The sequence below is a fragment of the Heteronotia binoei genome, chromosome 21, assembly GCF_032191835.1.
Source record: "Heteronotia binoei isolate CCM8104 ecotype False Entrance Well chromosome 21, APGP_CSIRO_Hbin_v1, whole genome shotgun sequence".
Taxonomy (NCBI): Eukaryota; Metazoa; Chordata; class Lepidosauria; order Squamata; family Gekkonidae; genus Heteronotia; species Heteronotia binoei.
In genome coordinates this window covers 97,465,096-97,485,669 of record NC_083243.1, presented here as the reverse complement: position 1 = coordinate 97,485,669, position 20,574 = coordinate 97,465,096, and the positions used below count along the sequence as shown (strand labels likewise).

General features: G+C 44.7%; 1 protein-coding gene across 1 annotated transcript; it reads left to right on the top strand.

Annotated features, from left to right (window-relative positions):
* The first annotated feature begins 849 nt into the window (after nucleotides 1-849).
* Nucleotides 850-16,020, top strand: LARGE2 (LARGE xylosyl- and glucuronyltransferase 2). Its single transcript, XM_060261068.1, has 14 exons — nucleotides 850-1,011; nucleotides 2,902-3,161; nucleotides 3,665-3,747; nucleotides 6,949-7,072; nucleotides 7,998-8,169; nucleotides 8,495-8,599; nucleotides 10,553-10,665; nucleotides 10,794-10,919; nucleotides 11,086-11,241; nucleotides 11,573-11,736; nucleotides 13,496-13,774; nucleotides 14,204-14,350; nucleotides 15,223-15,418; nucleotides 15,505-16,020. The coding sequence occupies exons 1-14, from the start codon at nucleotides 912-914 to the stop codon at nucleotides 15,700-15,702; spliced, it is 2,223 nt and encodes a 740-aa protein (XP_060117051.1). The 5' UTR covers nucleotides 850-911; the 3' UTR covers nucleotides 15,703-16,020.
* Nucleotides 16,021-20,574: the final 4,554 nt, after the last annotated feature.

Below are 20,574 nucleotides of genomic sequence, written 5' to 3'. Positions count from 1 at the left end.
TCCCCTTCTACTTTCACTGCCGTATTGGACCCCTGCAGATTTACCGTTTCATTAGCTGTCGGATCTTCTTCCCTCAGATCATTAGCTGTCAGCATAAAATAATCTCTAAGGAGCTGCATAAATGAGATAAGATCTTCCTTCAGAAAGCTGAAATTTCCGCAAATAACTTTTCCATGTGAGATCGATTCTCATAGGGTATAATGGGGAATTGACCTGGAGGTATTGGGGGCTCTGGGGGGGCTGTTTTTTTGAGGTAGAGGCACCAAATTTTCAGTATGGCATCTAGTGCCTCTCCCCAAAATACCCCCCAAGTTTCAAAATGATTGGACCAGGGGTCCAATTCTATGAGCCCCAAAAGAAGGTGCCCCTATCCTTCATTATTTCCTATGGAAGGAAGGCATTTAAAAAGGTGTGCTGTCCCTTTAAATGTGATGGCCAGAACTCCCTTGGAGTTCAATTGTGCTGGCTCCGTCCCAAAGTCTCCTGGCTCCACCTCCAATGTCCCCAGATATTTCTTGAATTGGACTTGGCAACTCCAGACTCAGTGCAACTCCTAGCCTCACTCCTGCTGCTGCCAGCAGGGGAGGATATTGATTTAGGGTGCACTGTAGGTGGTGTGGCCTGGTAATGGGACACAAGTTTAAAGTTGTATGATGCATGTTGTCTTTTTTCATTCCAGTCACTCCATGTATATTTAGAGGTAGCATCAAAAGTCTACATTTCAGACCTTCCATAAATGTGAGGGCCAGGCCAAAGGGCCTTCCTGTCCCACCCACCCCCTCCTGTGATAGAACCTGCCTGGGGCTCAAGACTGCTGGTAACTCCTTCTGAATGCTGTTTATTTTACTTGCAGGGTGTAGAATGCTGGTTCCAGTGAGACTAGGCCTGCCTCCGTGACCTTTGCCACCATCATGCTGTGCCTCTGGAGGGGAAGGCTGAAGGTGTTGCTTGCCACACTGATGCTGGTGTTACTCATCTCATGGCTCTATTTCCTTTTGGGCAATCTGGAATGTGAGTGAGGGCAGCAGGAGTGGCTGGTGGGAGCAGCCCAGGAGAGAAATATGTAACACAGATTGTTTTGGTGTGTGCATGGCCTACGTTGGGCTGGTGGGGGAAGCCTCCCCCGACGTTGCCGCCACGAGGATGTCACCCGGAAGTGACATCATTGCGCCGATGATGTTGCATGGTGGCCACTCTAGGCATTTCCAGGAAAACTATGGTTTTCCCAGATGCTCTAGCCATTTGGGAGGGAAAACTCTATAGTATAATAGGTACCACAGAGTTTCCCCCTCCCAAATGGCTAGAGCTTCCAGGAAAACCATAATGGTTTCCTGGAAATGCCTAGAGCAGTTGCGAGTGACGTCACCGACATGGTGATGTCACTTCCAGGTGATGTCATCGCATTGCTTGTGCACTCTGCGCGCGAAAGTCCCCCAGTTCTAGAGAGTGCTAGAAAGTTCTAGAGGGTGCTAGAACTCATTTGTAGTTATGCTGGTGTCTGGTTGGAGGACCAAGCCCGGTTTCTGTTTCCTCATGTGTAAAATGAATGGTTGAACTTTCCTGACACTAACCTATATGTTGGAAAGGTGAATGCACTGTGTGAGAGCACCAAGAGGAGAAGGAGTTGGCCATTGACATCTGTTGTTGGCTCCTTTGAATTCCCATAGCAGAGTACATGGAGGCTATTTGTTTCCCTCTCAGATATCTTGCAGAAACAACAGCTGACCACATTTCCAGTTGTAGATTTTTTAAAAAGTTAATAATTTGTACAGAACACCTTGTACACTATAATATACTGTATGCAGGTTGCACATAAAATGTTGGTTCTCCAGTTAAAGATCCCCTTAAATCTCCTAATTCTGTCTGTGATAACCAGTTGATGAATGGGAAAGCCAGTGGCATAACTGTGCCCCCCCTATTTTGGTTTCTTTGTCTCCTGCTCTTCTAGTTATTCTGCAGCACATCGAGTACAACATGATGAATGGGGGGCATGAAATAACTCCTAGATTTCAGCCACAGACTAATTTTTGGCAGCCTAGCTAGGGTGGCTGGAAAGGTCCAAGGCAGTAACAAATTGTTTGGCTGAGCATTCTGTGGTATCCAGGCCCTGCTACGTACATTAAGCCTATAGCTTATGTATATGATTTGATGTTTAAACCAAGACCTTGCATGGTTGCAACTATCCAGGTCTGACTTGCAAATCTGAAACAAAGTTGAGCATTTATTCCCATTAGTGTTCAAATTCAGACTTACCCTCTGAGGAACATTGCATGGTTTCTTTTTCCTTCAGGTTTTAAAGGAACTATTTCGCATCCAGAAGTTAATATTTGACCATGGAATAGGGTTGCCAACCTTCAGGTGGCATCTAGAGTTCTCCCACTATTACAATTGATTTCCAGATGGTCAATATCAATTCCTCTAGAGAAAATGACTGCTTTGGAGGGTGGACTCTATGGCACTGATGATGACCTTCCCTCTCCCCTTGCTAAACCCTGCGCTTCCCAAGCTCCATCCTCAAAATTACCAGGTATTTCCCACCCCAGAGCTGGTAACTCTACTCTAGAGACAGATAATGGGCAAAATTATTTATTTTGGGAGCTGACTTATTTGAAAGTGTTATAGGTTTTCCATCCTCAGAGCTTTTCTTTTATTCATTTCTGAAGAAAAGGCAGCTGGCTTTCAAAGGCTGGCAATGCTTACAAATAACTTTAGTCCATGGACTGAAAATGAAAAATCATGATAAAGTTGGGAGCTACAAAAGTGAATAAAATGGTACTGAAGTTAGGATCTCCTCCATCGTTTTCCTCTACCTTTGTTGAAGTTCATTAAATTTAACTTGTCCTGCCTTTATAAATTCCTCTATTCTAACTCACTATATTGGGGTGGGGCTTTCCTCTGCAGATGGGCCTTCCCTCCTGCCCTCCCCTTGCTTTGGGGAACAGCCGAAGTGGTACCTTGACAATGAGGCCTTGGCATCCCAGGTGCGGAAGGTGGAAGAGGAAAACCACCTCTTGCGGCTGCAACTTATCCAGTCTCAGGCTCAGGAAGGGATTGACAGCAACCAACAGGGGTCGTCTTTTGTAGAAGACCAGGATGTTCTTGGTGACAAAAGGAGTAACCACACTGGCTGTCTTAAGCAAAGGATGGTACAAAAGTGTGAGGTAAAGTTCTGCTCATTGCTGAGGCACGTGCAGGCAAAGTTCCTCTTTCCAAACTAGGAGGGATTGGAAGGTTGTAGTAACCCAAGGTCCCTTGACAGACTCCAGATCCCAAAATATTGGATGCAGACATATTTCCTTCTTTATTCTGCAACAGAAGGTGTGTTGGAAAGAAACTGCAGTGTTCCCATCTGCCACCTAAGCAGCTGTTACTTGGACTGACAGTGCACTTAAGGAGACCCAACTGGTTTGTGCTGGTTGCCTTTCCTAGTTCTGCTTTCAAGACAAAGCCTTTAACTTATCTTCTGAGTCTGTAGAGAGGTGGGCAGACCAAGACCAAGGTATGAAGACCAGGTCAGGCCAGGTGATTTTGCATTTAGAATGGCAAAGGAAGCAACTCTTGCATGCCCAGTTCTATGGGGAAAAGAAGGAAAGAGAAAAGGGCCTGTTGTGATGAATTGTGGTGTTGGGACTCAGTCCTGATAACATCTTGTGTTTCTGCACAGCTCATCCACATTGCAATTGTGTGCGCTGGGTACAATGCAAGTCGAGATGTAGTTACCCTGGTGAAATCCATCCTCTTCCACAGGTAATCTGAGGTGGAAAGCTGGGTTGCTTTCAAGTGGATTTTTAAATTTTTGTATTTTTTAATATGTGTGTGCATTTATTTTATTTCTTCAATTTATATCCCGTCCTCCCCACGTGGAGTCAGGGCAGCTTACAAGGTCACATAAATAGTGATGAAGAGGCAATGTAAAACCCACAATTAAAATTTAAGATTTTTAAGAATTCAGAATTTCTTAAAGAATAAAAACCAGAATAAAAGTCGCCTTCAATGATGGCAGATGGAAGCCTTCTGAATGGTGCCATGGAAAATTGAGCCACTGGCTGAGGCTGTTAGCAGGGGAGGCCAAAAATGGAATTTGGATTCCTGGGGGCCAGTTAAGCAACAGTGGCAACTGAAAGCACAGTAGAATAGCTCAATTTTGCAGACCCCACGGAATTGCCCTGGCCTAGTTGAGGCTAGCCAGATGTCCTTTGTGCCTGGGACAGCCAGAAGATGTGGATCAGTTGAGTACAAGGTTCTGTGGTGCACATACAGGAGAGACAGTCTCTGAGATATACAGGTCCTTGGTCACACAGAAGAAGATGATATTGGATTTATATCCCGCCCTCCACTCCGAAGAGTCTCAGAGCGGCTCACAATCTCCTTTACCTTCCTCCCCCACACCAGACACCCTGTGAGGTGGGTGGGGCTGGAGAGGGCTCTCACAGCAGCTGCCCTTTCAAGGACAACCTCTGCCAGAGCTATGGCTGACCCAAGGCCATGCTAGCAGGTGTAAGTGGAGGAGTGGGGAATCAAACCCGGTTCTCCCAGATAAGAGTCCGTACACTTAACCACTACACCAAACTGGCTCTCCATAGGGCTTTGAAAGTCAACACTAAAACCTTGAATGGGATCCAGTACTCTATAGGCAGCCAGTGCAATTGATGGAGCACTGGCTGAATGTGAGCCTGCGAGGCACAGCTGTCAGCACATGTGCTGCCACATTCTGCACCAGCTGTAGTTTCTGGGTCAAGTTTAAGGGCAGCCCCACGTGGAGTGTGTTACAATAATCAAGCCTTGAAGTGACCATTGCATGGATCACTGTAGCTAGACAAATAGATTTAAGGGCAGCTTCTATCCAAGTGCTGTGGTTAGGCTAAATGCAGGGCTATAAATGGTTGTTTTAGATATAGGCTAAATGTAGGGTTATGAATGGTTATTTGTTTTAGATGTATTTAAATGGTTTATGTACATGTCTTTTCTTTAGTGTTGATGTGTTGGTATGTTTGTGGAAGAGCACCTCATTTCGTTGCTCTCATTTTCCTTTTTTGAGAACAATGACAATCTATCTATCTATCTATCTATCTTGGAAGTTGAGATAGGGAACCATTTGCTTGATCAGCTGGAGATGATAAAAGGCTGATCAAACAACAGTGGCAACTTGGGCCTCTGTAGAAAGAGAGGTGTCCAGGATAACTCATAGAAAGGGAGAGGTCCAGGAGGGGTCCAGGGGATATGTGTGTGCATGTGAATGTGTGTCTGCATTGCAACCTTTGGTGACTGATCCCTCCCAGGGGCATGGAGGATATTCAGAGAGGTGGCTGAATAAAGCCTGACTTTGGCTCTAGTAATTCAAGGAGGTCTCCCGTCCAAGTACTTGCCAGAGTTGACCTGTTTATCTTCTGAAATCTGATGAGATCAGGCTTGCCTGGGCTATCCAGGTCAGGGCCAGCTGCTTTAAGGTTGACTGAGTAGTGAGGCCTTTGGCTTTTCCAGGGCTGGGAGTAAGAGTTTTCAAATGATGATGGTTCTTTGAGCTTGGGCTTCCAAACTCCAGTTCTGTTTGTGGAAGAGGAGCAATATAAGAGACTCAGATCAATAATAAAATAATAATAATAAAATTTTATTTATATCCCGCCCTCCCCATCGAAGCAGGCTCAGAGCGGCTAACAACATATCCATATAATTATACAAAGGTTTAAAATCACATTAATCTTAAAAACATTCCAATTTAAAACAAATACAAATACATTTCAGGTGCTAATTCTGTTCATAAAAATAATGGTGATAGAAGTCACCTAGCATCAGTCGCTCAGCCGGCACAGGCCATCCTGAAAAGAGTGGTCTTGCAGGCCCTGCGGAACTGGTCAAGGCTCCGCAGGGCTCGCACTTCTTCCAGGAGCTGGTTCCATGGGTGTGGAGCTGCAATAGAGAAGGCCCGTGTGCGAGTATTTTGTAGTTTTGCCTCCTTTGGTCCGGGGATAGCCAGCTGGTTCTTCCCTGCTGACCTCAGTGCTCTCTGGGGTTCGTATGGGGAAAGACGGTCCCTCAGGTAGGCAGGTCCTCGGCCATATAGGGCTTTAAAGGTAATAACCAGCACTTTGTAACGAACCCGGTAAGTAACTGGCAACCAGTGCAGTCTGCGTAGCCCCGACTTCGGGAGCCCCAATAACAGCCTAGCCACCGTGTTCTGCACCAGCTGCAACCTCCGGGTTCAGCACAGAGGCAGCCCCATGTAGAGGGCATTACAGTAGTCCAACCTCGAGGTGACCGTTGCATGGATCACTGTTGCTAGGTCCTGGCGCTCCAGAAAGGGAGCCAACTGCCTTGCCCGCTTCAGATGAAAAAATGCCGACTTGGCAGTGGCTGCTATCTGGGCCTCCATTGATAATGAAGGCTTCAGTAGAACTCCCAAGCTCTTGACCTGGTGCGCCGCTTTCAGCGGCACACTGTCAAGAACCGGGAGAGGTATTTCTCTCCCTAGGGCGCCACGGCCCACACAAAGGACCTCTGTCTTCGTCGGGTTCAGCTTCAGCCCACTCAGCCTAAGCCAGGTTGCCACGGCCTGCAATGCCAGGTCCAGGTTCTCTGGAATGCAGTCTGGCCGGCCGTCCATTAGCAGATAGAGCTGGGTGTCATCTGCATATTGATGACACTCAAGCCCATACCTCTGGGCAAGGGGGCGCATATAGATGTTGAATAGCCCTCTCAATGATCAAGGAGGGGTGGGGTGATTTGGTTGGGTCCTCTGTCCTGCATTCTCTTTGCCTTAGTTTCAGTTGCCATGACTCCTCATTGCTGTAAGGAGAGGAATCCTGAGAGCATGGCTGTGCCATATAGGGGAGAAGGTACTAGTACCCACCCTGACCTTGCTTCCAATATAAGAGAATATCAGGAGATGGGGTGGGTCTTGGAAAATAAAATATCTTGCTTGTGAGCATTGATTGATTTCTCGTTTGACAGGAAGAACCCTCTCCACTTCCATCTCATTACTGATCGTGTGGCGCAGAAGATCCTTCAGACCCTGTTCCAGTCCTGGATGGTGCCCTCTGTCCATGTTAGCTTCTACAATGCTGATGATTTGAAGGCAGGACATGTAGATCACAGCTCATATTCTCATTCTGCCCTTCCTTTGATTTTTCCATTTCTAGACTGTGATTTCTGTGAAGTAATCAGCTCCCTAAGAAAAGCTTGGATGGGGATTGCATGGAAGGAGGAGGAGGGCCTTGGAGATGGGTTATTCTTTTCTTCTTCTCTCTCATTAGTTATTAAATGGCTGTGGGGGAGACACCTGTTAATTTGTCCCATGTCCTTTATTTTGATATCAAGATCCTCCTGGTAGGAATCAGCAGGCATTCATTACTTTTGGCCCTTCTGTGAATGGGCAAATGTGAGTGTTGCTGCAGGGCATAGATGCTTTAACTATATAACCAGGGCTTTTTTGTAGAAAAAGCCCAGCAGGAACTCATTTGCATATTACACCACACCCCCTGACACCAAGCCAGCTGGAACTGTGTTCCTGTGCGTTCCTGCTCAAAACAAGCCCTGCGTATAACCATCTTAGGGCTAGAAAAAGAGGCTTCAGTGAGAAAACATTACATAGAAGAAGATGATATTGGATTTATATCCCACCCTATACTCTGAATCTCAGAGTCTCAGAGCGGCTCACAATCTCCTTTACCTTCCTCCCCCACAACAAACACCCTGTGAGGGAGGTAGGGCTGAGAGAGCTCTTACAGCAGCTGCTCTTTCAAGGACAACACTTATGAGAGCTTTGGCTGACCCAAGGCTGTTCCAGCAGCTTCAAGCGGAGGAGTGGTGAATCAAACATAGTCATAGCAGGGTTAGCTCTGAATCCAGGAACTCATGAATCACAATCAAGATTGTGTCATGTTCCTATTTTGGGTATTGTCCTATGTTTAGGGTTTGGTCTTACCCATAGATTAGAATGTGGTCATGATATGGGCCTGCCTGTTCTTCTGTTGCTAAGTGTCTGTTTCTCTGTGTTGCAGGCAGAGGTGTCCTGGATCCCTAACAAACACTACTCAGGAATCTATGGGCTGATGAAGCTGACTCTCACCAAGGCTCTACCCTCTGACCTCTCCAAGGTCATTGTCTTGGACACAGATATCACCTTTGCCACTGACATTGCTGAATTGTGGGCTGTCTTGGGGAAGTTCTCAGGTACGTGATAAATAGGATGGGAAGGAGGAGTTCTTTTGATTATTAGTGGGCTCTTGCCTCTTGAAGAGGTATTCAAATCCCATAATCTGAAGTTATGAGTAGCCTTTTGGCTTTATGCTGTGGGAGGTTTTTCTAAATGTTTTTTTTCTAGTTACTGTGCACCTTTTCAAATCAACAAATGGGTAGGAGTCAGATTTTGCTGCAGATTTATGGGTCTGTTGGCTCCTAGGACTCAGATTGTCCATAATGGATTCTGAAGAGCTAAGAACTTGTCAAGCATTTTTCTGGTTGCTTTGGGTCTCATTTGCTTTGTCTCACAATCCAGACAAAGAGGTGATTGGGCTGGTGGAAAACCAAAGTGATTGGTACCTTGGGAATCTCTGGAAGAACCATAAACCATGGCCAGCATTGGGACGTGGTTTTAACACAGGTGAGCTACATATCCGAGAGGGTGGTATTGCATGGAGGGTCAGTTTTGCGGGATTTATGGATTAAGCACCCTCCCCACAATCCTGCACAGTCTCTTGCAGTGGCTTGAGTGTTTGGGTTTATTTGAGAGGAATCTCTGGTTCTCTGTCATCTGTGAATATCCCTGGGTGATCCTGGGCAAGCCACTTTGGCTATCCATACATTGCACATTTACTTCATGCCATTTTAGCTATCATGGTTTCCACCAGAGAATCATGAGAATTGGTCAGAAAACTCCTTTGGAGATATCTGGCTTTCTCCTTCCCTGGGAAAAGGGACTGACTAGTTTAAGCAGTTTGTAGAAAGGATACTGTCTTTCAGCCTGAACTGCTTCACATGCTGACTTCCTTGAAGAAATGGTGAGAGGCAAATGTAAAGGGAGTGTCTAGTCCAGGGTCACTAAGGCTTTATGCCTGAGTCAGATTTAAATCCTGGTGTCTGCAATCATAATCAAACAACAATGTATGCACACATATGGACTGACCTGGATAGCCCAGGCAAGCCTAATCCCATCACATCTTGGAAGCTAAGCAGGGCCGGCCCTGGCAAGTACTTGGAAGGGAGATCTCCAAGGAATACTAGGGCCAGGACACAGAGGCAGGTGTTTCAAGCCACCTCTCTGAAAAATGGTCTAGCCCTACTAGGGGTTATTAGAAGTCACCATGACTTCCCAGCACACACACAAAGACTTTTAAAAATGCACTCATATGGAAAAAAAGAACTCTGCACTTGCACTGTACTGATTTATTCCACAGAACTAGACTTCTTGCTCTTAGTATTAGGCATTTCTTGGTTGAGCAAACAGCTCACCGAAGGCCTTCAGATCCATCGGACATTACACGTTCAGGTGTGAGAGGCTGACATTCAATGATGCCATCATCAGAGTTGCTTCAGCTGCTCTTTCTCTCTCATTCTTTTTGGTGTAGTCTGTAGTCATTCATACTTAACTCTGCTTTGGGAAGGGCTACTTCATACGTCCTCAGGTAGCTGTTAGAACACATTTTCAGAATATGGGTAAAACAAGATGAAGCTATGTTGAAGGCTTATGCCTCCCCACTCCAGATTATGTAAGCAAGCCAGCTTTTCACATTAGACAGATAGTGGCTTTGTAAATTTGGGCACTCTGGCAGCTGATGTTCTACTTAAGGGGATGGAGGATTCCTTGGCACCACCTGGTGGCTGGCTACAGACCTGCTTATTCAAACAGAGCTGGCCAGAAGAATTACGTTCTTCATGTGAGGTGGGCTTCCCCCCAGGTAGGCACAGATAGGTCTCTGTAATATAATGAGCTGGTTTCCTGCTCCAGTAGGATTGATAGTCAGTGCTGCAGTCCAGGCCCAGACCAGCCCTCTGTTGCAAGGTTTTGCCCTTCAGTGTCCCTGCTCTAGACACTTGAAAGCCTGCTGCAGTCTCCCTCCCTCCTTTTCCATTTGATTGGCTTTCCCCTCATGTGAAGGAATGTATGCTGCTCCATGAATCTGCAAGAATCTGGGGGAAGGGACTGATTGATGGGGATTCACTGTGAAACTGGGAGGGGGGAGGAGTAGCATAAGTGCAACCATACCGAACTAGAGGAGAGCCATTCCCACATCTTACAGTTTAGTGATTGTGTTTATAAAAGAGAAGGTTCTATCCCTTTCCTTGGAACATTCATCACTTTTTGTATGTATAAGAAGGATTCTCCCAGCCTTGGCTGGTCACTGAAGACGTGATCTACCCACTCATGGGAATTCCCAGTCAAAAGGCCTTGTAGTTTTTAAGGGAGATGACAGTAGGATGAGCAATCTAGAAAGCCCAAGTGCTTTCCCTTCAAAATAAACAAATTGTAATGTAAATTTTCTAGTGCTGAATTTAGGGATGTAGTGTGCTTTGTGGGGGGAGGGGTGCTGATCCTTTTCTCATGTCTCCTCCTTAGGAGTGATCCTCTTGCTGCTGGACCGCCTGCGCCGAATTGGCTGGGAGCAGATGTGGCGTTTGACAGCAGAACGGGAGCTCATGAGCATGCTGTCCACATCTCTGGCAGATCAGGCAAGTGTTATGACCCTCTGAGCTTTGCTGTCTTTCTAACTTGGACCCCCTTTATTTCCTTTGTTGCTCTGAGTGAGTGTTTCTACATATTAAGATTTCTATTGTTCTAACTATGATCTCTTTTCTAGGACATCTTTAATGCAGTGATTAAGCAGAGCCCGATGCTGGTATATCATCTCCCTTGCTTCTGGAATGTGCAGCTCTCTGATCACACCCGTTCAGAACAGTGCTACACAGAAGTGTCCGATCTCAAGGTGGGTGTTTCTTCTTTCTTCAGCCTTCCTGAATTTTCTCTGCATCTCTGGGCTGGGAAGGGTGGGCTTGCATCTCCAGCCTGCACAAACTGGCAGTAGTTTGCTTAGGATGTGGAATAGAATTGGCTTCTGCAGCAGGGCTAAAGCATCAGTCTTACGTTCTCAGGTGATTCACTGGAACTCTCCAAAGAAGCTGAGAGTGAAGAATAAGCATGTGGAGTTCTTCCGGAATCTTTACCTGACCTTTTTGGAATATGATGGCAACTTGCTGCGTAGGGAACTCTTTGGATGTGCCAGCCTGCCTGGTTTGTCTAGTGGTCAGGTAATAGGGCATCTTGTTCTCCTTCCTTGGCATGTCTGAAATGGAGAGTCCCTATAGCTGGTCAGAAACAGTATCCCTTCCCCCAAAACACACCTTCTGTATTTAAGCAAGCAACATGATGTTGCTGGCTTTCAGAGTATCCTGGCAAGCTCAGCTTTTTTTAAAAATGGGGCAGCTTCATTGCAGCTCGGTTTTTATGGTGATTTCCTGTCCTTGCACCTCTTGACCTTGCATAGCCAGAATATTTTGTCAGTATTCCATTGTCCTTCTCTAGTGATCCAGCAAAGACAAAGACATTCTCTTACCCCTTTCTCACTCATGAAAATTTCAGTTTCAGCAGGCCCTGGAAGAGCTGGATGAAGATGATCCTTGCTATGATTTTCGGAGGCAGAGCCTTATCCAGCACCGTGTGCACCTCTTCTTTCTGCAGTATGAGTATCCAGCTTTAACTGATGCAGCTGATGTAACCCTTGTAGCTCAGCTATCTATGGACAGGTACCAGATGGGAAAGGAGGTGGGGAAGGTGAGGCATCTTCTGCCATAGATCCCACATCTTTGCCCACTTGCGGCTCTTTATATGGGTTCATTGGCCTAGGATGTCTCTTGAATCAGACTTGGCTACTAACACTGCAAACTGCGATTTCACTACAGAAAACACAATCCAGCAGAGCATGCCATTTGGGGGATGTAAACTTTGTAATGTTTTAAAAAGAACAGGTATCTTTCTGATCTATTTATCCCATCTTTCTATCATGGGCCTTGTACATGGTTCAGTCCCTTACTGTATCTTCACTACAATTCTGACAACGGATGACAGTGACTTGCCAAAGGTCATACAATGAGCTTCTTGGTTGAGTGAGGATTTGAACACAGCTTTCTCAAATCCTGGCCCAACCACTATACCCCACTGGCTTCTCAGTACTTAGAACTGCAGAGAAATATTTTAAAATCTGTGGGCTCTGAAGACTGAAACTTAAGAGGAATAATTTCATGGTTCCCTATTTAGTGTAACAGCAAAGGCAATATAAACACATAGATACAGAATTATTTGGAAGCAGGGCTTTTTTGTAGCAGGAACTCCTTTGCATATTAGGTTACACACCCCTGATGTAGCCAGTCCTTCTGGAGCTTACAGTAGAGCCCCATAAGCTCTTGGAGGATTGGCTACATCCGGGGTTTGTAGCCTAATATGCAAAGGAGTTCCTGCTACAAAAAAAGCCCTGTGCAGAAGTATTTGCTAATGGCTGAAAACGGGATAGTGAAAGCAGGAATCAGTGGACCTGATTAAAATTCTTAGGACTGAATGCTGACCTAGATGTGAACCAGGTTTTAGTTATTGCTCATTGGAAAGATAGAATCTTGGGACTTTGCTAGGTAGAAGAGATCTCACTTGCTAAAATATGAAGGGCCCTGGCAATTTGTTTCAATATCAGGGTTTACAAACATTTGGCCCTGAAAGGTTCTCTTCTGCCATCATCAAGTGTATTGCAAATGTGCCTTCTTTCACTACTGCACTTCATCTGTTGGACTTCTTCCTTCATCAAGACATGGTGATGCCTCTTTGGAGTTTTGGCAGCTCTTTTAAATTACTGAACCATGTAGGTATGGGCAAAGCTTGGGAGAAGTGGAGGTATCTTTTGAATTTTGTATTGATAACTAGTTTCCACTATAATACAGTGAAAATTTGGCCCAAACTGGATGTGATACTAAGAGGTCCATGAACAGACCTACCTAGTCTTTTAATAGTGAAACAGCAAGTGCATGGCACCCTTCCTCAGATTTGGCTAGTGATCCCGAACAGAGAAAGCATAATTCCTCCCTCCCACTGGGTATTTCTGCCAGTCGACACCAACATTCTCCCTTCCAAGGCTCTGCCTGGAAGAGAGAAGAAGGTGAATTTCCATTTTTGTCTTCCAGAGCTAATAAGAGCCAATACGGTTGGAGAGTGGAGCTTGCAATTGAAACTGCATATAAGGGAAAGGTTAAACTCCCTTTCCTTTGCACTACAGTCCCAGTTCATCATACAGCTATTGTTTCAATTTCATAAAATGATGGGAAAATCCCCCTACCCCCACCAGAATGGAGGAACATCTGGAAAATGTTTTTGTTGGGATTCAGAAATATTTGCAGTTGGACATAAGAAGGTATTGGGATGTCACTATGCCTGGCCTGAGTGTGTTGTTTGTTGTTTTGCTGAGAGACCATCTGCTATAGCAGGGCAGTTCCTGCTCCTGATTGTCTCTTTGGTCTGCAGGTTACAGATGTTGGAGGCCATTTGCAAACACTGGATTGGCCCCATCAGCCTGGCATTGTACATGTCTGATGCAGAGGCCCAGCAGTTCCTGCGCTATGCCCAGGCCTCGGAGGTGCTAAGTAGCCGCAGGAATGTTGCTTATCATATTGTGTACAAGGAGGGTCAGTTTTACCCCATCAACTTCTTGCGCAACATAGCATTGAAGAATGCACAGACGCCTTATGTCTTCCTGACTGACATTGACTTCCTGCCTATGTATGGCCTCTATGATTACCTCAGGTATGTCCTCATTGAACTCCAGAGGGCCTTTTCCCTGTCTAAGTGAAGGCAAAAAGCAGTCCTCAAAATTATTCTCCAAAGCTGGTAAAGAGCAATGCCATTACCAACCCTTCCAAGGCCTTAACAACTTGGAAACTAGCCAGATTTCCTTTCCTCTAGGTGGGGTCTTGATTTGTTTAGAGGGTGATTAAGCCCCATTCTTTCTCTCCACCTTGCCCCTGACTTGTCCTTTCACAACTGGTGTAAAGCTGCTGAGTTTCCCTCCCCCCACCATACTGTTAAACTGAAGGAGGGTGTTTGTAGCAGTCCAACATTAGCCCCTGGCCAAGAAATATGCTAGTATTCAATATTGCCCACAAAAGGAGATGCATAACTCTTGGAAATCTCTCCCTTGGCAACAAGCAAGCAACTTCTTTCCTCTTGCTTCAGGACCTCCATCTTGCAACTGGAGCTGCCCCAGAAGAAGGCAGCTCTAATTGTGCCTGCTTTTGAAACACTACACTATCGCCTCACCTTCCCGAAATCCAAAGCAGATCTGCTTTCCATGCTGGACATGGGCTCTCTCTATACCTTCAGGTAGGTGTTGGATTAGAACAAGTCCATGACTGCTAGCTCCATCTCTTGACCAGAGTGCACACAATCAGCCTCCTCATAATATACAATCTCATTAGGGATTTGCAGCCTGTTGTTTGGTAATGGTATGTGAAATCCAGGTCCTGGCTGTGTACATATATAAAACATACTTTTTGTGACATAAACGTTTGCCAGCTAGATCTCACTTGATGAAATTCATGAAGTGCATTTTTAGTTGGCAGATATATTAACATAGACAGGAAACTGTAATTAAACTATGAAGTCAAAAGCCGAAGAATTGCAGTAATAGATCCAATCTGACATTTCTATATATAATGAAAGAAAAGCATTGTGACTATTCATAGCAATATTAATTGGGGATGGTACACACTTACCACACATTCTGAGCAGATTTAACACCTGCAGTGTGAGAGAAACCTTTGTGCACAGACTGACCTGTTTGGTATCAAAAATCAACTTTAGGAAACCAGTAGGAAAACACTTTTACATGAGATGATAGCTTTTACAAGCCCATGCAGTGAAGCAGATACTGAATCCATGTCTCTCAGCTCCCTACAACTCTGTTCTTTATGTTTTCATTTTTGTATGAATTTCTCTGTTGTGCTCATTACTGAAGTAAGGACAGAACCAGGTGACAATAATTATTCCTCTTAATTCAAAATGTGGCACCTTAAGTATACTTACTCCATAAGTCTTGTTGTTGCCACCAGATTCATAGTATAATGAGAGTATCAGATGGTTCAATGCCACAAAGAGCTTCTGTATGTACTTTAATTCTCAGGATAGGAGACTGTCTTAGAACAAAACTCTCCTAGAAAAAGAATCTTCCTAATCCTGTATGTCTTCATGCACAGGTACCACGTGTGGCCACAGGGCCATGCCTCAACAGACTATGCCAAGTGGCGGACAGCCACAGTGCCATATCGTGTAGAGTGGCAGCCACACTTTGAACCTTACGTTGTAGTAAGGCGTGACTGCCCCTTATATGATCAGAGATTTGTTGGCTTTGGCTGGAACAAAGTGTCCCACATGATGGAACTTGATGCCCAGGTAAGTGTGCAGCTAGTTCCTCCTAGGTTGCCTCTTTCTTTTCCCAAGGAAGATGCCCCTGTCAACATCCTTACGCCTTTTTGCAGGAGTATGAGTTTCTGGTGCTGCCCAACGCCTTCATCATCCATATGCCTCATGCCCCTAGTTTTGACATCTCCAAGTTCCGCCTGAGTTCTAGTTACCGGGACTGTCTGGGAACCCTGAGGGAAGAGTTCCATCAGGATCTATCACGCAAGTATGGTGCTGCTGCCCTCAAATACCTCACTGCTGAGAGGAGCCTATGAATGATTACTGGAGCCCTCAACTTGTCTGCACAAGGCTCTACTATGGCCTGCCCGTGGGAGAAGGCTCTTGTTTCCTGGAGATTTTCAAAGTCCATCTTTGGCTGATAGCTTGGTGGTACACTGCCTGGGCAGCAGCTATGAATATAATGAACACCATCATTCAGGGCCATAAAGAATTGGTGGCAAACTAATCTAAATTCTGCTCACAGACAAAATTAGATAAATTAGACAAAATATACATTCCTAGTCATCTGCTTCATTGCATATTTTCACTTCCAAGTTAAGGTTTTCTAACAATTCTGGACTTGTTCTTTGGAGGGGAAAGAATGAGGGGATGAGGATTTGCAAGCAAAAAAGGAGGAGAGGATGAGAAAGGAGCACATGTAGTTTCAATTGTGGGACTTGATCCCTGCCTAGAAACCCACTAAAGCTCCTGCCCTCAGAATAACTGGAATGGTGGATCTTACAGCTTTCGGTGCATTTTATTTTTTTGCCATTAAGCTGACTTCTAGTGCCACTATAAGGTTTTCAGAGAAAGAGACAGAGGTGGTTTGCCATTGCCTGCCTCTGCATAGCAACCCTGGACTTCCTTGGTGGTCCCCATCCAAGTACTAACCAGGGTTAACCCTGCTTAGCTTCCAAAATTTGGCTAGCCTGGGCCATCCTGGCAGTTACAGGCATGGAATTCAACCCTCAATGAATTTCTCCAGTTCAGTCAAAGACCAGAGCTACTGCTGCATCTGCTGTCCCTAACTCTCTACAAAGTCCTTGTTTCTCTGCTTCTGCGTATCTTATTTCCATCATCACGCATTCCATCTTTCATTTTTTGCTACACCTTGAAACCAAATTTGAAACTTGGCAAATTAAACTATGCAATTAATTGTCATTATGAAATGTCAGCCTTTTTTTAGTGGAAGACTTTTCATTACCTGAATAGCTTGTATTTAGCTATTCATAGATGTATTTAAGAGGGACTGTATGTATGTTGCTCTTTTTTTAATCTGAAGACCTGCCAGTCATGATTCAGATTTCACTGATACTTTTGATGGCAAATTAGGCTTCTTAAAAGCACTGCCACAGCAGAAGCTTGTGTTATGCCTGCCCTGCCCCCTCCCAGTTCATTCCAGTTTCTCCTGAAGGGAGAGGAACAGCCATGTGAAGATGGCTGCATCCAACTTACAGTGACCCTATAAATTAACAGCCACCAAAACATCTTTGACAGCCTTGCTCAGGTCTTGCAGACTGAGGGCCATGGCTTCCTTTATTGAGTCAACCCATCTCATGTCAGGTTTTCCTCTTTTCCTGCTGCCTTCAACTTTTCCTAGCATAAGTGTCTTTCCCAGTGACTCTTGTCATCTCACAATGTGACCAAAGTACGGGGGCCTCAGTTTAGTCATTTCAGCAGCTAGGGAGAAGTCAGGCTTGATTTGATCTAGGACCCACTTGTTAAAATGACCTAGTATTTGGCTATACTGCTTCTGCATCATGACCCTGGTATTCCTTGGTGGTCTCCCATCCAAATACTAGCAAAATATTTGCTCACTGTAACATTCATTTTTCTGAATCCTTTTAAATTAGGAGAATGCAGTCATGGGATGACGCCTTAACCTGAAATGTACTATAGACTGCTTCAGTGCAACAATCACCTTGCAGGAGTCATGGATAAAGTATGGTTCAAATGTCTGTACTGCTGCAAATACATAGCTTAGCTTGAGGACTGAAGCAGAGCTAACACTCAGTACATCATCACAAAAATAACAGTGCAAACCCTTTGTATGTACCCAGCAGGTCTCCAGGCAAAGATCCATTCTGAACTGTTTCTTTGTAAACTACTGTTGACCTCATAATTACTTCCAGACTACTCTTACAATGCAGAGCTGTTTTAAGGTGCAGAATATAGCTATAAGGAATCAGCGTGGGGTTTGTCTTGTGGTGCTTTACACATCTAGTGTACACAGCTTTACACAGGTGGTGGGCTCTCCTTCCTTGGAGGTTTTTAAACAGAGGCTAGATGGCCATCTGACAGCAATGAAGATCCTGTGAATTTAGGGGGTTTGTGAGTTTCCTGCATTGTGCAGGGGGTTGGACTAGATGACCCTGGAGGTCCCTTCCAGCTCTATGGTTCTATGATTTCCTGTGCTGTTTGTGAAGACCATGAGGGAGATCAGCAGTAGATTTGGTGTTGGATGGGTCTCACAGGCATCTTGTTATGCCATGTTAAGTCAGCTGGGCCAGTCCCAAGCCACCAGAACTTAAGGAAGTGTTCATCATGCCAGCTTTATTCCACCCCTGCCCCCCACCTCAGAGATTGCCTTTTAGTGTTGCCATCACAGTAAGAAAGAATCTATCCTGGTTCACTTATTCCTAAATTAGGCTTTTATATGGTGAGGTACCTTTTAAGGGTGGCTTAAAAGCATTCACAGACAGCAGATTAAATGTTTACTACCCAACATTATGGTTTGTTTCAGGGACTTAGTGGTGAAGTTCCATTTCAGCATCAACACCCAGCTATATATTTCCTTCTCTAAGCCATCAGGAGCAGCTGTGGCCATCCTGGCTTAGTGCTTGCCAGCTTGTGATCAAATGGATGAGGCTGAACAAGCTGAAGTTGAATCCTGACAAAATGAAGGTGATTCTGGTCAGCAAGGCTGTACTAAAGCCTTACTTATCCTCCTGGGAGGTACTGTACTCTCTGCTTTTGACAGGGTCCAGTTTCCTATGTATGGTTCTCAGAGGAGTTGGAAGTTGTGCTAGATCCAGCACTGCTTTTAGAGAAACAGGTCACTTTAGCTGCTAAAAATGCTTTCTTTGATCTTTGCATGGTTTAGAAAGTGCCCCCCCCTCAACCGATCTATGCCACAGTGACATCAAGGCTGAACTGCAACACCCTTGAAGACAGTTTGGTGCAGAATATAGGACGTTGCCCTACGTTGAGACTGGCCACAACTGCTTCAGTAGTTGTCAACTGGTTTCTGAGCTCAACACGAGGTACTGGTGATTACCTAAAAAGTCCTATATGGCATGGAAGGCAGATATCTTCAGGCTGCCTCACTTGTTATTCCATGCTGCCACAGCTCTGCTGACCAAGGCCCATTGAAGTTTTCCTTCCTTTAGGCAGGTAAGAACAGTTTTGCTGTGTCCACAATCTTTTTCAATAATGGCCCCTTCATGATAGAAAGGCCACCTGACAATGTGAGAAAGGTCCCTACATTATTGCTCTCTTGGAAGCAATGAGAAGCAAAGCTCCTTTGATGAGCTTTGTGCATTTGTTTGATCTATTGATACCCTGACTGCTTGGATTTGATCTGTTTTTTGCTGTATTGATTTTGTTGGCAGTGATTTTGTAGTGAAGGTCAATTTTGATCTATATTTTTTATTAACATTGTAATCTGCCCTGAGCTCTTTCTTGGAGAAAGGCTGATTAAAATGTCATATTAATAAACTTTCTTAAAATGTTTGTATTATTGCAAATAAATACCGCAACAATGATAGCTATCCTCCTTAATGCAGTAGAAAATAGGAAGAGTCCAGTAGTACCTTAAAGACTAAATTTATGGCAGGATATGAGCTTTCATGAGCCACTGATCACTTTTTCAGATATAGCTAGAATGTGAGTTGATCCATCCTTATAGCTTGATCTGTCTCCTTAATGCAGTTTTGACCATTGTAGTTACACCATTTAATATCAGTATTCCATGTGATGAGCTTCACACAATCAGTCGACATCAGATTTGATATCTCCTTTTGTTGGAAAATGTGAATGTGTTGAAATTTTTTTTTCTAAAAAAAATTAATTTTAAAACTGGGCTGGAAGGATAAATAAGTCTGTTGTCAACAATACCTGATAAAAGAACAGACTAAAATAAGATCTTTACCTGGAAACCTTTTGTTTATATGCTTCATATGTTCGGATGTTTTGTTTTTTTGCTAAAAATGTTGCTATAAAATGGTTGTTAGCTGTGTTTCAGGCATGCTTCTTATTCTGATTTTCTGTCCCCCCTCCACCAGTTGTTGTTGTTCAGTCGCACAGTCGAGTCCGACTTTTGCGACCCCATGGACAAAGTCATGCCAGGCCCTCCTTCCTTCCACCATCCTCCAAAGTCTGCTCAAATTCGTGTTTGTTACATCAGTAACATCAGTTGCTATTACTCAAACCTAAGATCCATCAAACCCTGATTTGTTACGCAATGACCACTAAGGTGCTTTATAAGCAGGGCATACTAGAGATAGCAAACTTTTTTGCTACCCTTTCCCAAGCCGCTTCGAACATACAGGTGTAACTGCCTCAGGGCAGAGAGGTTATAGTTAGCCGTTATGGCTAGTAGTTCATTGCTTGATCTATCCAAAATTACCCTCTCTGGCACAAAGAGAGTAATTTAAACATCTTCTTTCTTCCATGGAGGAACAAGAAGTTCTGCCCTTCCCTTGCAATCTGATCGAATATGACTTTAAAGAGCTTCTTTCTTCAATAATATCTACTCAAATTCCCTTCTGGCTAATACAAGTAGAAACAGCCTATTTTGAGTTTTACTCAGGTATCCAAAGTTGGGTTGGACTGTCTTCCCACCTCAACAGCTGAGAGTGTCAGAATCTTTGCACCAAGGGAGTCCTGTTGTGTGGCTGCTGGTTTCGCAGTTGCTCAGAGAAGTGGATCTTCCAAGGGGCTCATTCTGATTATGGAAGCAAGAAATCCAGATACACAACTGCTCTATGAGGATGCAACAAGATGCTGTACTAATGAATGCTGGGGCCGGCCCCCTGTGCTAGAAGCAACTTCAGCCTAGCATCAGTCCACAGTAGTTCTCAAACACTGGAGCACAAGGAGAAGGGCACAACATGCAAGCATTTTCCTTGCTTGCTATTTATATAATT

What these genes read in the sequence shown, in the direction of transcription:
- LARGE2 (XM_060261068.1), top strand. Translation starts at nt 912, where the DNA reads ATGCTGTGCCTCTGGAGGGGAAGGCTGAAGGTGTTGCTTGCCACACTG. An exon ending in GGATGGTACAAAAGTGTGAG is followed by an intron (nt 3,162 to 3,664) that starts GTAAAGTTCTGC and finishes GTTTCTGCACAG; the next exon opens with CTCATCCACATTGCAATTGT. An exon ending in CTGGTTTGTCTAGTGGTCAG is followed by an intron (nt 11,242 to 11,572) that starts GTAATAGGGCAT and finishes TGAAAATTTCAG; the next exon opens with TTTCAGCAGGCCCTGGAAGA.